The 18,745-nt window shown below is 39.4% G+C and overlaps 1 protein-coding gene across 1 annotated transcript in view; it reads right to left on the bottom strand.

The window, feature by feature from the left end:
- LOC149246244 (FtsJ-like methyltransferase family protein) overlaps positions 1–18,745 on the bottom strand; it is a 107,170-nt gene that overhangs the window by 83,533 nt on the left and 4,892 nt on the right. The window contains exons 4-6 of the mRNA XM_089457842.1: positions 11,882–11,928; positions 11,408–11,564; positions 11,217–11,278 (exon numbers count right to left, since the gene is read on the bottom strand). Coding sequence (XP_089313968.1) covers positions 11,217–11,278; positions 11,408–11,564; positions 11,882–11,928 — 266 coding nt within the window. The remainder of the gene's footprint in view (positions 1–11,216; positions 11,279–11,407; positions 11,565–11,881; positions 11,929–18,745) is intronic.

Raw genomic sequence — 18,745 nt, 5'->3', positions numbered from 1 at the left:
AATATCAAGCCTATATGGTCCTATTATTGCTATGCATTTCATGGTAATGTTAAATTCTTAAAAGTAAAAGTGACATTCTCCTTAATCTTTCATTTCCATCCTTTTACTTAAATTTTTAACATTACCATGAAATGACTCAGGATGTTTGAGAGTGGTTCCAACCTCATTGGATTTCATACGGAGAAAGTAGAATTTTAGATTTCACTCAAAATCCAGCAAACTTAACAATTTTTCAGGATATCAGGATTGTGGGGATTGCAACATTTCCATTGGATTTTGTCATGTACGAGGGTAAGGAACTAGTATTTAATAAAGAGCACCAATCCCTCTATGTACTTTGATGTTAGTGGCAATGGTTGTCGAACTCCTCTATCATGACTCTACTAAAAATGTACCCATCACTAAAACAAAATCTTGACTTGACATGCTATGCTTTTTCTATCTTATTTTAATGCTTAGAGGGTTATATTGATGATAAAGATCCCAATATAGGCAATGATTGCAAACTTGGATGCTACTCATTCTTCAAATGAGGATAAGGAAGATGATTAGGATGAAGATATTGACAATTAGCACTTGTAGGTTGTAGTTGTAGTATTGTAGATTGTAGTATTATACTATCATATTATTTTGGACTATAAAAACCTTTTAGAGCCTGCTTCTTGATTTTTTTGGTTCAGCAATGTTTTGCACCAAGGGCTATTTTGGTTATATGCACGGTTACTTGCTATATAAATGAGAACTTTTGCATATTTGTGTATAAATGGCTTGGATTCATATGGATGCACATGAATATATATGTTTTTCTTTAAAATATGAATATTTTATGTGTTTTTGGTAAACCGATTTTTACCAGTTCCTGGTCCACAAAGTTTTTCGGTTCAAACACTGGTTCGATTCTAATAATATTGCTTTCGATTCCTTTCCTTTATGTTGAGCAATGCAGGCATTTGATACTCCTTCAGGATTGGCAACTAGAGATATCTCCAATTCTTCTTGACTGCAGGCAGTCCATAGTTCTTCAAAAGTAGGAGCTTCCTTCCAACCGTTAAGACCTGCAGCAAATGCACCTCAAGTAGGTGGCAATCCTAATAGAGCAGTGATCACGAGTTCTTTGTCTGAAACAATTTCATCAATGGCCAAAAGATTGTCCCTGATTCTTGCTATGTTCACAAAGAAGGAGGCAATTGTGTCTTCTTTAGTCATCTTTGTGGTCCTTAGTTCATTTTTCAAAGTTACTACTTGACCAATATTCTTAATAGTGAATAACTTTGACAAGGCTTCATACATTTCCTGAGCATGATTGATGTTGGCTATGAATGGGGCAAGGTTGTCCTTTATTCCTTCTACCATTAGAGTCATGGCCACAATTCTAGTTCCCTGATTTTCACTTTGTCAGCATCACTAGAGTCATCTGTGGGCTTCTTTACCTTTCCTTTAACCAAGTCCAGTACCTTGTTCTTTTCAAGGATGAGGTCATCCCTCTTCTTCTAGGTCCTGTAGTTTGAGACTCCTTCAAGTTTGTTCTCTCCCTTGATTGTGTTAGACATCTTCCTTGAATACAGTAGACTCTTTCCCTGAGATAGTCCTTTTGAATTGTTCCTTGATCAAGTGCTTAAGACTGCCTTTTTCTTCTTTCTTCACCAAAGCTCTAATACCATATTAGGAAGTCGAAAATGCAGAAAGATTTTCTTATTCTTGATAATTACTTGTGATGTTTTGGATTCGTTATTACGATTCTTTATATCTTCTTTCTTTTAGTTCATCAAGCAATCACCAAAGCAATAGCACATAAAACCATGGACACCAGATGTAGGCACTATGCCAGAGCAAAACACCCCTTGAGGGGAAAACCCAATCAAAATTCTCTTCCTTTCAATAGTATTCTTTGAGACTCTTCACCCTAGACAAAGACCAAACCTTCCTCCCACACCAAGTCAGCCTCCCAGATCTTCGACCTCCTTTCCAGCAACTTTGACTATGTAGCAGCTTTTGGCATCAGGGAATTTTCGACATTAGGCATCTTCCGGCATCAAGCAGTTTTCGGCATTAGGCAGCTTCCAGCATCAGCGAAACTTGGAAGACTTCGATCTCCCAAACTAGGGCACGAAACAGAGAGAGAGAGGCACCAAAATTTCGTTTTTCTTATTCTCCTTAGACTCCACCCAATTCGCACTTCCTTTGGCTTCCCGGCTTCAGACTTCGCACTTCCTTTGGCTTCCCGGCTTCAAACTTCGCACTTCACATCTTCCTTATAGATATCGAACTTGCTTGAGTTGAAGTGATCCAGATGAATTCAAATTGCTAGTATTTATGCGCTCCATGTGAGGTCGAATTAGTGTCCTTAGGCCAACTTGATCTATTTTTGGCCGACTTGTGGAGGACACATAAATTACATTTGTCTCAATACTTAACCTTTTTACATGATTCAAAAGCCCAAGAAGGGTCTCTTTAAAAGTACAATGACTCTATTGACTCAGAATAAATCCTAGAAGTCCTCAATGGGGACTTTGACCTAAAACATGGTGACCCAAGCATGAAACCCATGCTTTAACAAGTCACAATAATAATAATAAAAATTATTTTCTTTATTCTTTTGACAAGTATATTACAAGTTGACTCAAATACATTAAATTAAGACCGAACCTAGTTACATTTTCCAATAACTTCGCCTTGCAAAATGAAGTATAAAAGCTTTTAAGGTCACTCTCCTTTGCCCTAATGACAAGTGAAGTTGATCTTAGAGCCTCCTTGACCTAGAAACGAAGCCCATCTTCAGATTCTTCTTAACTCCAATCTCCCCAAAGGATTAGGCACTGGTCAACCATAAGGTGACCACCTAAAGAAACATTTTCTTCACCTCTCCTTCTTTAATCTAGGTTTAGCCACCTTAGGGTGCCTAGGGCATCATTTTCCCAACAAACCACCCATAGAAGAACTCCAATCTCTTGGCCTCAACCGCGTTGGTGTCTCTCTTAGGCCTCCTCCAAATTTGAGGACATTCCGACGGTGGGGTTATGAGATATCCCAAGCCCTAGCCTTGAGATTGGTTTTTGCCCCAAGCTTCCCTAGGCTCTCATAGGGATCATTTTGCACCTTTGAGTGAAAATCACTTCTTTGATCCCTTTCTCCTCCTTGTTTAGGTCAAATCTATCATTGGTTGCTAAAATCCTTCCTCTTGACCTAACATGGGTCCACTTGGTCCCATACCTTCAAAAAGTCAACTCTTCAAAAACAGCTTAAAAAACCAAGTTCAACAAGGATTTTAGGGTTTTGGAAGCTCAGTTACAATTCACACTCCTAAAACCTAGCCCTTAAATCCTCATCCCCTTCTCTTAGAAAGTCTTGTACCTTGCTTAAGAAGCAAGCAAGTCCCATTCTTGAGCCTCCCCTAGGAAAGGGTCCCTGAGATCACTTCACACCCATCTTAGTTCATCTATCTTCTATACGATATTCTCTATATATCGGGTCTCCTCCCATCGGTGAAAGTTCGTAAAGAGTAGGAAGCTTTAGCTGTGGTGACAGTGGGCTTTAGCTTCATTATTGCTCTTGACCTAGCGAGTGTCCGTTTAGGACCCCCTACTAGTTTAAGCAGTAACATTCTCCTTGATTGAAAAATCTCTCTAAGCGTCTTGAAGTTGTCAGTAATAAATAGAGCAGTAGCATATTTTTTATGTCCTGAAGTTCTGAAGCAAAAAAAATAGGAGCCATACTATATTTTGTTTAAAGGAACACATGGGTCTCCCAATGAGTCTTGAAGATGACATAGGATCAACAAAGGTTTAAGTACCTTTATGAACAAACTTTGGCTTTGAAGTCTTCACTCTTAAAGAAGCAGAAAGAATATGGTGATAAAAGTTGCAATATGAGCAACTTTGGGAGTTTCCTCTATTGAGAGCAAGTACATGGCATCTTGGAGCACGCCCTTACAACAACCCTTATGATCATGAAGGATAAAGGTATGTAAACCCTAAAGTATGTATAATATATGTTATTTTTGTTTAAGGGTCTGAAATGAAAGAGGGCTAGGGGTTTATTGGTTTTGATAATACTAAATGATTCATGAGAAACCCTAGCCAAATGAAAACCCTAACCCTATTTTGCTAGTTCCCTCGTGAAGACAACATCTCATGATTTCTAGGGTTTGTGAAGAATCTAGGGCATATATGATAAACCCTCATAATGATTAATGAGGATGATGATATGATTTTTAGGTCTAGGGTTTGTATTTAGAAACCCTAGGATTCTATCCTCCATTATTGCATGTAAACCCTAGATTGTTATTTTGATCTCATGTTTTTATTACCACATATTGTGCTTGGTAGTGCTTGTCAATGATTTTTGCAGGTGCCTCCTGAAGAAAACATTGGACCCTGATTTTGGTTGGATCATTGGGCACTTTGATATGTAAAGCCACGATTTTATGAAGAATGGTTGTATGGATACAAATGCTTGGATGAGAAGAACATCCTTATAATGGATTGGGTAGTTTGATGCATTGGCAGCAGTCATCTAGCAATGAAGAAATAAAGCAATTGGTTTTAGATAATCTCATGGGAGGATTTCTTCACCCTAGTTGAAGAAGGACCATGATGATTCTTTAGAGTTTCTCTTTGATTTAAAGCAAGCTTCCTAGAAGTTTGCTGATACAGTTGCCGCATAGCACATTGTTGAAGGCTAGATGACCAACTGAAGTAAGTCTTCAGAGGGAGCTATAGAATACCTAGCAAAATGGCTTGATGACTCTTCTTGCCCAATGATTTTTACAAAAAAGAAGACCATGTCAAAGACGTTGATGAAGGCAAATTATGATCTAATGACTCTGATGATGATTAGATAGCAAATTATGATCTAATGACTCTGATGATGATTCGATATATCTTTGTTACCTAAGAAGTTGCATGATGATTATTGGATGACTTTGGTGCATGAACCAAAGGATTAATGATAGGAAAGGTAGCAGGTCGCAGATAGCTCAAATAGCTCAATCGTTATGTTTTGGTCAAGGTCACTTTCTCGATATTCAAAGGGAGATATGGTCGATATTTGATGATTGGTTTGTGAAGATGCGGCTATTGATGATGTCTTTCCAACAAATGATGATCCTCCCATTTATCAATGTAAGAGGGAGTTAACTATTAAAGTCAAGATGAAAGACCTACCCTCGATGCACCTCTTCCTAAGCTTAAAGGTCTGATAAAATGGAGAAGTTGTTGATCCGGATATAGACAACTTGTGGGGGCCCTGGTGTTCTTGTTAAACACCCAATCAAACATATACCTTGCTACGAAGACTCTGAAACAATTTATGGTTAAGCCTCATATATTGGATAGCTTCTTATTGAGATATCTCTGTGATACAATTAACTATGGTCTAAGGTACACTGCGAGAAATCTAAGATTCCATGGATATTTCGATGTTGGTTGGGCTGACAGTGTGGTGAATGGAAAGAGCACATCTAGGTGTTATATCTCTTGGGATCCACTTTTATTTCATGGATGAATCAAAGACTGAAGTTTGTAGCTCTGGTAAGGACCACTGAGGCTGAATATATAAAGCAGCAAAGATGGCTTATTATGACACCATTTGATTGAGGAGGCTCTTCAGTGAGCCATGTGAGCACATGCTGGAAACCATTGTTGTATATTGCAGAGTGGGATTCGCCTTTTGAAGAATCCCACGTTCCACAACCATTCCAAGCATCTTGGCCTCAGGTACCACTTTATTTGGGATATGGTACAGCAGGGAGCAATCAAGCTCCATCATTTCAGGATGGATGTGCAGACTACTGACCTCCTCACAAAGTCTATTGGTAAGGTCAAGTTTATCTTCCTTCAGAGAGAGGTTGGGAGTCGTGGAAAGACCCTACTATGAGGTTCTTGGTTGAACATTGAGCTCTGGGAGCTCCTAGGGGCCTGGGGTACTTCTTGAAGATATGTGCGAACATAGGGCGAGTGGTTCACCTTCCCCTATAGGTACGCTATGTACAGGGTGAGTGGTTCACCTTCCCCTGCGATACCCCCATGATGATATATGAGAACATAGGGTGAGTGGTTCACCTTCCCCTATGATGGTTAACATGTGTGTAGGGTGAGTGGTTCACTGTCCCCTACGATTGATGACACGTATAGGGTGAGTGGTTCACCTCCCCCTACGATTGATGACATGTGTGTAGGGTGAGTGGTTCACCTTCCCCTACGATTGATGATATATGCATAAGATGAGTGATTCACCTTCTCCTATGGCATATGAACAAGATGAGTGGTTCACCTTCTCCTGTGGATGCCCGAGCATACATCCTACCCATGTTCCACGACCGTTCCAAGCATCTTGGCCTTAGGTACCACTTTATTTGGGATATGGTACAGCAGGGAGCAATCAAGCTCCATCATTTCAGGATGGATGTGCAGGCTACCGACATCCTCACAAAGCCTCTTGGTAAAGTCAAGTTTATCTTCCTTCAGAGAGAGGTTGGGAGTCGTGGAAAGACCCTATTATGAGATTCTCGGTTGAACATTGAGCTCTGGGAACTCCTGGGGGCCTGGGGTACTTCTTGAAGCTATGTGCGAACATAGGGTGAGTGGTTCACCTTCCCCTATAGGTACACTATGTACAGGGTGAGTGGTTCACCTTCCCCTGCGATACCGCCATGATGATATATGAGAACATAGGGTGAGTGGTTCACCTTCCCCTATGATGGTTAACATGTGTGTAGAGTGAGTAGTTCACCTTCCCCTATGATTGACGACACGTGTAGGGTGAGTGGTCCACCTCCCCCTACGATTGATGACACGTGTGCAGGGTGAGTGGTTCACCTTCCCCTACGATTGATGATATATGCATAAGATGAGTGGTTCACCTTCTGTTATGGCATATGAACAGGATGAGTGGTTTATCTTCTCCTGTGGATGCCCCAGCATGCATCCTACCCAAGTAGTCCAGGACTATTGAGAGTACCTCTCATCTGGCCAATGAGTTGGGAAAAGAGGATAGGGACCATAACACTATAGATGGACGCATCATGTATTGTCGTATTCCCTATGTCTAGGATTCATGATGTTCAACAACTTGATCATTCAGGATCAGGTCTGGTTGGCGTTTTACCCTTGATTATGTGGGTTGACTTTCGCCAGTGGAGAGTGGTAAGATCTGGTGACTCACTCTCAATCGATTCTTATTCATTATCTATATCAGTGTTCATTAGAGTTGAGATGAGATGTAGAGATGGTTCCTCATGATAGAATGGCATGATTTTCGATGGTCAGATATTGGCAGGTGGAATTCTCCCTAGTTGAGAGGGAGTGTTAAGTTGGAAACTAGGGCCAAATTCCACTTTGGACAGCTCATTTGATGGAGATACTTATTGCATTAAATTCCTCTTTTCGAGAGGACCAAAATCGATCTAAACATCACTAAATTTGGACAAGGAGAAATATGTTTTTGAAGTGAAGCCCACACATGTAATTTGTCAAGGTCAGCTAGGGTTTATTTAAACAAGGTGAACCCCCCTCCATCTCATATAATTAGAAGTGACCTCCAACCTCATTTGACACATTCATCACACATATATTATTCTCTCTCCTTCATCGATTGGGTCTTACAGATTGCAAGGTTGCCTTTCTTCTTCACACGTGCGAGATTTTTAGAGCCATCTTTGACTGGTTGGGTTGACTTTCTACAGTAAGAATGTTTGACCTTGTTTGACAAAGTTTCCTTCATTGGTTTGACTTCATTTGGCCACCAAAAGTTCGATCTTAGAGGGTCGAGTTGCTAGGAACAGAAATCGAGGAAACCTGGGTTGTTTGACTAGCATTGACCGTAGAATTGCAGGATTGTTTTGACCACAAGATGACATCATCATTTGACTAGGTTTGATCGTTGATTTAATGATTGCTTCTGTTGCTCTTTGACCAACAAGGAAGGTTGAGTTTGATTTCCTTTGACTGAGCTCAAGAAGGATACTATTGCTGCATTGACCACCATTGACCACATGCTAGCGCAGTTTGACTCTTGTTGACAGAGTGCAGGAATTGCAGTTTTGATTAGGCCATCTATTTGACCGAGGGTTGTGGTTCTGGATTATCAAATTGGCAAGTCAATTTTGACTTTGAATTATTGTACTCTCTCTCTCCCTCTCTCTGTCTCTCTCTCTCTCTCTGCTGAACATTTGATATTTGATAATAAGAAGAATTCATCAAGGGTTTTCCCCATCTTGGGGTTTTTCCCTGGCTTGAGCCAAATTCTTGTGTTCTCTTGTCTTGGCTTTTCTTCTTCATTTATTTATTGTTCTTTCTGCAGTTACTGTCAATGTGATAATGGTTTATGTGATTGCTAATGGAAATGAAATGGAATGGTAAATGGGCTAAATATGGAACATTTAAGTAATTGCCCTATGCACAGAACATGTTAACCTAAATTAACACTCAAGAGTGTCGTTTTGTTTGATAACTACATATCGTCATGTAGATGTAGTTGCCCTATGTGGAACCTGCCCTTTGCGGATTTATTGAGGTAAACCCCAAAACAATCTCCCAGCGACGAGGATCTGCAAGCTTTTACGTTGAATCTACTAGGAAAACAAGCTCTTTCACTAAATCTAGGAGAGTATATATGGTTCCGACCCAAATCTTTGAAGTTGTGAGATATTTCAACAAATATGAAGGAAAACAACAGCCGCAAACTAGATCTGGAAGCAAGAGCATATATTCAATTTTTTGTTAAAACCCTCGTTGGGAAATCAGTAATCATAAGGGTTAGGATTGGGGATCTGGTGCAAGATCTTAAGCAAAAGATTCAAGAAAATTTGGGCATTCCAGCAAAGCTTCAAAGTTTGATTTATGCAGGGAAATCAATGCAAGATGACACTAAACTGCAGGATTAGGGCATTGAAGATGGCTCATCCATCATCTTAAACCCTGAGCTTATGAGGAGGATGTCCTGGATCTAGTAACACTAAAGGTCCAATCTCTTTCAAGGATGTGATAAAAGGAAGCACTGAAATGTATAATAAATCTTATTAAACCCCCAATATCCCTAGTCCCTATATTGTGGAACAAGTGAAGCGGGTGCCGATGTTGACAGATTTAACAGCTTCTGGCCAAGTCGAAGGACCTTAATTAATGGATTTTCTCCACCTGGAGTGCAAATTGTCATATTCATTTATGTTTTAGGAGATTTTTTTTGTAAAAATTGATATATCAAAAGATTTGGATTATGCCTTAATAGAAGGACCATGGTTTTGGGGTGGTGCGGGCCTTTTTATGACTCCATGGTTCCCAGGTTTTGATGTTAATTCCATAGTGGTATCCAAAATGCTAGTTTGGTTCAAGTTGCATAATCTCCCTCTCCATTTTTGGCATCATAAAGTTTTAGAAGGGATTGGCAATTCTCTTTGGGGAAGTTTCTAAAGGTGGATTCAGATAGAGTCACAAAAGAAATTTTTACTTTTGCCAGGATATGTGTAGAGGTAGACCTTAGTAAAAGTTTACCTAATCATATTATCTTGATTCATAATAACATTCAGTGGTCCCAACCTTTAGATTTTGAAAATACAACATTTAGATGTCGTATTTGTCTTCAAACAACACACTTACAAAATATGTGTCCTCAGGCAAAAGAAAGAGCCCCAAAAGAAACAAGAGACAGGCCCAAAAGCCAAAGGGCTAGTAGTTCTCAAATCAACATGTTTCCGAAGTGGAGGAAGAAAATAAAGAGAATACTACAAATATTGATGAACAGAATTTCCAAGAAGTTTCGGTGGAAGGGAGGGTTGAGGAGACAAGAACTATGGTTCCAATTTTGCCCAATGTGACAGCACCTACAGTTCTCCAGCAGCAGAATGAGGAGATTCCTCCTGAAAGAGACACAAGTGGAACAAAAAGAACTCATGCATCAGAAAGTTCGGACTCTGATAAAGAAATTCCTGTACATGTGGAAAAAACCAAATGGCTACTGTAACTTCCACTCCCACCTATGGTGGTTGGCGAAAAGTGGAGAAAAAGAAGGGCAGAAAAAGGTAGCTTAGTGTTTTTATAATCGACTCCCAAATGTATTTTTTTTGTGTTTTTCCTTTTGTTTTTTATTGGGCATCAAGCAATGACTGGTATGACCGAATTCTTATTAGCATCTGCAAAATGTAATTTTGTTCTTTCCAATAAAATTGTGATTTTTCCTTTGGAAAAAATGAACTCTCGAAAATATTATATTATATTAATGATTATTAAATGTTGGATTTTTTTGTTTTGCTTTTAGAAGTGATGTGGAACTAACACAGCCCAAACAGTTATTATCTGTCAGGAAATGTGCAGGGGCAGGCCCAAAATACACTGAAAACATCCCAACATGTTTTGGAAAGCATCTCCAAATTCTGAAACATCCTGGAGACATTTGGGGTTGTTTCCAAGGCATTTCAGTAACCTAGTTTCCCACAACTCAGGTGATTACATAAAAAAGTTACTTAGGGCAAAAAGTAATAAAGTCACATGTTATAAATTCATAGGACGTGTAAATGGCAGTCCTAAGCTGTCTTGACAGAACAGGTGATTGTGCAAGTGCTCATGTCTCTTAGGAGACACTTTAATGTATCTCATTATCACACACATTAAATAATATACTCTCTCATTCTCTCTGCAAGCATTGTGCGAATGTATATGTGCAACTCAATATAAAATTTGAAATTGTTCTCAAATTATGTCTTGGACTATAATTAACTAGGAACTTATTAACAACACTTCCCTTTTTCCATTACTCACATACAATCTACCTAATTTTGCAAGGTCACGTGGCAATCCCATGACTTATCCTATATGATAAGGACTCCTAATTTATTGTCATGTTAACCTGAGATAGAGAAGTTTGTCTTTCCTTTTTTATGTTATTTTCAGGATTCATTCCAAACGTTACCAACATTATGAACATGGTTTCCTAAAATGTAGCCACCACTATAAAACTGTTTTTTCATGCTCCAACAACTATACATCAAACATCCTTGGATAGGCCATCTCTCTAAAGTAAACCAGCACAACAGTATTGATAAACCAGCACTTCCTTAAAAGCTGCTGACCTATGATTCTTCACTATGCTACAAAAACTAAGAGTCATGCAAAAGAGATGTACCAACATAGACTATAAGTTAACATCTGTATCAAGTATATATCAGACTGTAAAGAAAGCAACTAGGAATTTTTCCAGTATGAACTAGAAACAAAGAAACATACTTCAACAAAAGCTTGAATTCTTGTTTCCCCAAAACCCGCAAATCATCGCACAGTAATTTTATCTGTGGAAAAAAAAGATATTTAGAGTTATTTCGATCAAAATGTTTGTATCTAAGAGATCTGGTTAAACATGACACCTTCACATGCCCTGATCAGAAATTACATACACATTTATTACGGAGCTGAAATACCTCATCAGTAGTAAGAGAATGATCCTTTAAGGAAGAACATGCTGGATCCTCAAATGAAATTGAAGTAACTGAACCGAGGACTTCCAAAGGCTTATCTGACCAAACAAAATCTGAAGCAAGGCCTATCTTCCGTATTGTTGCAAGTCCTTCTTCATATCTGTAATAAAAATGCATATAAAAAGTTGGGGACCAAAATTCATAATCTAGGGATTGATGAACTGCATGGAAACAGCCAATGTGTATTAAAGACAGCTAAAATACTGAACTTCAAAAGGAATTTTGTGATATTCTGCATGGCTAACAATCATATTGATCAAAGATCAAATCATTCTGAACAAGGCAAACCCAACAATACATGTAATAGGACTTACAGTTCCCACTGGGCCTAAAGTCCAATGGGAAACATTTTCATTTATATAAGAAGAAGAAAGCATGCACTAAAGCCTACAGCTCAGCAGTAATATAAAGAATTACCCTTCACGATTTCGCTTTTGTTTAGATCCTCTGAGAACATCCACAACCTGCCAGATACAGAAAGCATTTATTTACTCTTGAAAGAAACACATGTAAATGTTAACACTGGCTATCCTCCAAGGATTTATACATGAACATGATACATGATTAGTTATTCCCCAAAGGAATTTTTAGGCAAGAAGCCAGCAAGCAAGAGAAAGGCTATTTTTATTTTAGTAATACTGGTAGAATACTTCCCCACATGAACTTAGAGCAAAAGAATTGCAGTAAACATTTCAAAGAATTGCAAAATAAACGACAATGTTAGCTATGTCACAGGGTTCGGCAAACTAAAAAACCTTGAGGATCGAAATTTGCCAAACCCAAAAAAAAAACAGAAAATTGTTCAGGTTTCCCAAACCTCAAGTCAGACCTCAACACATTCAAACTGGTACAAATTCAAGCCACAACATGATTTCCAAGGTGAATATTATTGAATTTTTATGAGGTTTGAGTCTCACGGCAAGAATGTATGCAGCAGCCCACAGGAATGGATGTGACAAACTTTTAACGAGAAACCCTAGCGACCTTTTACATTTGTCGTGCTGCATCCACTTTTTATTGTGTCGCACTCAAAGCTCAAACCCTCTCGACTGTCACTGCCAGCATGCCCACTCTGACTCCATCTCGAACTCTCATATCTTTACATGATTGTGCAATGTGGGCTTGTTTGGTTGGAACTAGAAGTGGGACCCTACTTGAAAGACCTGTGCGTGTGCCCTCCTCTCTAACTTGAACACTTGGGCCTCGTATTGCTAATTTTCTAAGCAACTACAGGCATGGACATGGAAGTTGGAACCATAGTCAACTTGTTCCTTTCCACCATGAAGCCCATGCCCTCTCCTCAAAATTTGAATTTGCAACACATTCAAAAACCTCAACTAGTTTCAACTTTCATGGACTTGCAAGTCACACACTCTCCTTTCTTAAATTTTGAAATTTGAAGAATATGTTCTCCCTAATTTTGCAATATAGACGTACTATATGTTCAAATTCTAACCATGTTTTAAATTTCGTGATTTCTTTTAGAGATTACTGTTATATAAAAATTAATTATTCTGTAAACTATTAGTTTAATTAGGGCATAAGGCATGATCAAAGAACATGCCCATTCACCAAGAGGCACGTAGGGTTGTATTTAACCATGGGCCTCTCAGTCTGTAAAACATCAATTCATTCATTAATTAATAAAATATATAACTTGCTGATAATTGCTGAGTTTGTGGATTTAATTTGGTATCAGAGCGGGTTTCGTTGTCCCTATGCCATTCCTCCTACATCATCGCTCCATCCACTGTCAGCACTGGTCCACGCCTGTTCCCCCGCCTTCTCCTCCGCCGTTCTAGTAGTCATTTCCTCTGCCGGCTAGTATCCACACTGCCACCGCACCGTACGTCCCCCACAGTTCCTGTTCGAACAGAATCCTGTTGAACTGGTCCGCTGACCGACGGCTCCCAAAGGTCAAGTCTTTTATTACCATGGAGACAATTTCGTGAAAGAGAAATATATTGAATATATATATATATATATATATATATATATATATATATATATATAGATATAGATATAGATATATATATATATATAGATATAGATATATATATATATAGATCACCGTACAAAATTTATTATATAAACCTGTTCCAATGGTTCCCGCGCTCCTAGGAGCTTTGGAACTATATGGGAACGTTCCCTTTTCAGCAGGAGCTGCAATGGGAGCTCGGAAAAGTTCTAGGAGCTTTGAAGCTATTTTTTTGGGAGTTTCTGCGTTCCCTGGGGTTGGGGAATACAAAGATTGTAGAGAAATACGTTGAACTACCCACAAAACTTGAGCCTATGTGAAACCTTTGTAGGAAGAAAGGCCAAAGACATCCTTAACACTGATATCCTTAATTGGAAACTAGAGCAATATCTTGATGGGTTAAGGAAGCGTGTGGCACCTCAATTTAAGGGCGATATCTGGGATGTCATGCTGATGAGTATTTCTTTCGTTGTTTATGTATATATATCCCAAAAGATTGTGTGTGCATATTGTATGTGGTAATCAATGCTTAAACATTAGAGTTGCTTTACTTTTTCTCTTAAGAATAACTAGAGAAACATATGTAAAATTGTTCCTTTGTATTTTTAAGCCAGATTGTTTCAAACACTGCTCATGTTGTTCCTTTGTATTTTTAAGCCAGATTGTTTTAATATTTTATATATATAAAAGGGAGAGACTCGAGGAGAGAGACACCCAGAGAATATCTTTATGTAATAGAGATTATATATTTAAATTGATTTTAATATTTGAATATTTTGATTTAATATTAATTTTTATTATTATATAAATTATATAATTAAATTTTTATTTTTATTTTTTATTTTTATTATTTTATTATATAATATTACCATTCCCGATTAGCCATTTCCTGTAAATTTTGGGGAAACCTCTAGCTGTTCCCGACACCCGTACCCAAGTTCCCAACATTCCCACTTTCCAGAAACTCATGCAACATATATATATATGATCAAGTTAAGAAAATAAGGTTAAGGTGGATAAGTATACTCCACCTCAAACCCGCTCAATGGCTTCTTCAATGTCGATGGCCAATTTCAATAAAAGACTAGTAGACCTTGAGACTAAGGTGACTGGACAAGGCGATAAAATCGAGGAGCTCCAAAACACAACAAAGGGAATAAAGAGTCAACTCGAGGAGAACAACAATGAATTTAAAAAGAATCAGGCAAACCTTTCAATTAAGGTGGATCAAGCTATGGTGATGTTGGGTTGTATTTGTACCAACCTAATGATTACACCCGATCAAATGCTCCAGTATAATGAGGCTATTCAACATCTCAAATCTCCATATTCGTCAAAATCATCATACTCACATGAGAAAGCCGAGTCCCCAAAGACATCTTCCACACCTAATCAAGAAAATAGTAACACGAATTTTGAAAATAGGCAGCTCTAGAATCCATACACCAATATGTCGTTTTCAAATCAATACCCCTTCTTCGCTCCACCATTAGTGACATATCAACGAAGAGCAAAAATCGAGCTATCCAAATTCGATGGTAACGAAAAATGCAGTGTTGCTTACTTAGCTCAATAAAGCAGAAGAATATTTCGAAATCTACGACATTGACAATGATGACGAAAAAATTAGGCATGCTTCCATGAAAATGGAAGGCGAAGCATATAATTGGTATATGTGGTGGAAGAAGACGACACTTGCTATCAGTTGGAGGAAATTTAAGGATGCGTTATTTAAAAGGTTCGAAGGTGTCAAAGAAGAAGAGTTCTTCTCAACACTCACCAGATTGCGAAAAAAAGAGATGTGGATGAATACACTCGAGAATGGGAGACTTTAGCAACACGAGTACCTGGATTATCAGAAACTCGTCTCATTCAATCGTACACCTCAAGACTTAAACCCCATCTACAAGTAGAACTTGAGCTTCATGACATTATGTCGATAGAAGTAGCAAGACAAAAAGCAAAAGTCGCTGAAAAGAAATTTGAAAAGATGTTGTGGTCAAAGGCTGAAAGAGTATATTCGAGACGAAGATTTCCCCAGTTTGCGAACACGGATAACACAAAATATGTTCCACCACATCTTCGTGAAGGAGAAAAAACTAACGTGGAAATGCAAAGGATGAAAGAGGGTAAATGCAAATGTTGTAGCGAAAAATGGAACCTTAAACATAGGTGTGCTAAAGGAAAAGAGACCAAGAACCTGTATAAATGTGAAGCAACTAATGATTCAAACGGTGATGAATCAGACGTAGAAGAAATCGAAGATGCCCCAGAATTCTCTCCAGAACTAGATGACGAGAGCATTCTACAAGTATCATTATTGGCTATGACAAGTATATCACAGCCCCGGACATTAAAATTAAAAGGACTGATCAAGAAGAACAATGTAATGGTTCTCATACCCTAATAAGGGTGCATGGTTGCGGATGGAAATGCCTATGGGAAGTAAGCAGGCGTACAGTTGAATTACGTACCACCGCCCCCCACACACTCAAAGTGATGGGCGCGGTGTCCCTTGGCATGAGAACATGCAAGGATGGTGCGAAAGGTGGTAGAGACAGTAGTGGAGAGATAGGTTGTATAGAAACAAAGGCTAGACAGACGGGCAAGGATTGTGAGTTTTCTTGCGGAGTGAGGAGCTAGAGCAGAGGCAAGGGAAGGCGACGGCACCAGCGGAATCAAACTTGGAGACGGTCTACGAGCGACAACGGTTATGTATCTTGGCTCTTCGCCTCCTTTGCAACGATGACCTAGTTTGGTTTTTGCTGGGGGGAGAGGGAGATAATTGGAAAGGGTAATTGAGGGAAATGCTGGGTGTAATGGAGCAGGCATCGAGCTGCAATAGTTTGGCTATGCGTCTTTGTATTGAGCTTGTCGGGTATTGACCCTGTCTCTGGTTGTTTGGACCTTGCATTGTTTGGCAATGGGAACCCAGGTACTGCACACCGCGGGTTGAGTGGGGCTGATCGTTAGGGTCTGGTAGGCAAAGGCTTTGCATCTGAGGCTGAGGGCAGCGAGGGTCAACTAATATGTCGGGTAGGAGTATGGCCCTGCTGCCGAAACCACTACAAATTTTGGGGCACTAGGAGAAATTACTGTGTTAAGAGAATAGCTAGGATCCCTGTGGGTGGTGTCGGGTATGATAATGACAGAGGTATTGTTCTAGCTTACTGGGCAGAGGGGAAAGGGACTGCACTCCACGGAGGGAAACTTGTCAGGCTGAGGCTAGGCTCACTTGCATGGCCTTGGCTTGGGATTGTCAACCATACGGTGTATGAGAGGCACTGGGGGTGGAGGGGTGTGAAGTTAGAAGGGATATGGAGCTCAACCCTATCTAAGGACTGGCTCTCCGCTCATCTCGCCCCCGGTACTAATAGAAAATGGAAAAAGGAAATGAACGGGGAGGATGACGACATCGACAATTCAAGTCAGGGCAGTAACCAGTGCTATAATATGTCAAAGTGCTCTCGGTTAACAAATCTTTCCTATGAACAGGTGTCAAACAGTGTTGACATGGCTCGACCAGCAAGAGGTCATGGACGTGGAAGACGTGGTCGGGAGCCCAAAAAGGATAAGGACTCGAGCACGTCAGAGCCCCGCAGAGGGAGGAAATCGGTAGAGCATCTTATCAGTGAAGTTGTTGCGGCATACCGTGAGGGCACGGATGAAGGCATCCAGAATCTGTTAGAGGAATGGGAAGAGGAAATTAAGCAGGGCAGTGAGACAGAGGAGGATATGGAAAATTGGAGGACACTCGTCCTGGACCCTGGGAATACCAAAGGCAAGATAACGCAATTCAAGCAGACATTGTACCTCTACTGGCTAATGAAAAGCCTGTTGGGTAAAGCCATGGAACAGATCTCGGTGGGTATGGCAGTTTCTCTCCAAGGGATGTCGAGCTACAAACAAGATCTGCAGAAAATTCAGTTCCAACTCCATAAGCAGGATATTAGACTAGACAAAATTGAAAGACACATTCCATGCATCTTGGAATTGTCTGAGATGCCTGGAGCAACTGTCAAGGATCCTGCACCTGTGGAATCGGCCTCGGAGGAGCAGAAGGGCTAGTCAGTTTACCATGTTTACTTTTGTTATATATGCAGTTAACTCATGCAAGTATATGTATAGATAGAAATATAGAGTCTATAATGAAACAAAGACATATGTAGCTTGGCTAGAGAGATTGAAACTCTATTGCTTTTGGATGGCTTATAATGAAAATAGGTGGCCAACAAACTTGGTTTCCCATTGGGCAAGTTGAGGCCACATAGCCAAACTATGTGATGTAAATTAGTCGATTATAAATAGAAAATGAAAGGTCCTGCCAAGCTTAACAAAAAACAAAAATGTAATGGTTTTCATCGATACCAGTAGCACCCACAATTTTTTGGACTCAACCATGGCGAAGAGACTCAACATTTTCACATTTCCCATGCCCAACATGAAGGTTATGGTAGCCGACGGTAAGAAAATTGAAAAAGTAGGGAAATGCCATAAAGTCAAATTGCAGATTCAAGACTTTAATTTAGAATCTCCGTTCTACATGGTACCATTAGGAGGAGTGGATGTGGTCTTAGGTATCCAATGGTTACAAACCCTTGGTACTTACTCTGCCAACCATCAAAAGAAATTTATAAAATTTAAATGGGAAGGGCAGAAATACAAATTATATGGGTTCCAAGCACCTGAGAATCAAATCATATCATCATCCCAAATGATGAAAATGATTCGAAGAGGAGCACCAGCCTATGTAGTACAATGTCACCAATTAGAAATGTTAACTTCAAATTGATCAGCGAAGAAGCACCAGATGTACAAGAGCCACAAATCTAGCCTTATGCTTCTCCAGACTACCATCTGCAGCTTGATTCAAGGGTTTTGTACGAGGCCCAGACATAAAAAACCTTTTTATTTTTTATTTTTTTAAATTTCCCTATTTCATTGCAAATATTTCCCTCAATTGCAAAAAGTTGCAATTTGAATATTGAGCCAAACATGTAGTGCTACAGGGTGTGAGTGAAATTGGAGTGTGTTTGAGCATATACACACTAAGAAGAGGAACCATTTGGATCACAAGCGGTTGAATGAAATGGTTTTTGTTCAATACAACCTTAGGTTGAGGCACAACCAATTGTTGAACAAAACCCCTGAATCAAGTAACATTGTCTTAGTGTGAGCAAAATTTCAAAAGACAAAAAATAAAAAGGTTTTTTATGTCTGGGCCACGCACTCGCAGGTTGTACGAACCGGCATGGACCAACCTCTGAACCAAAATAGGCCAGTTTGGTACCGAACCAACCTAT

The sequence above is a fragment of the Pinus tabuliformis genome, chromosome 7 (assembly GCF_031772625.1).
Source record: "Pinus tabuliformis cultivar Carrire ecotype Pingquan chromosome 7, CPIR1, whole genome shotgun sequence".
NCBI lineage: Eukaryota > Viridiplantae > Streptophyta > Pinopsida > Pinales > Pinaceae > Pinus > Pinus tabuliformis.
Note: the sequence above shows the minus strand (reverse complement) of the source record. Positions and strands in the feature narration are given on the sequence as shown.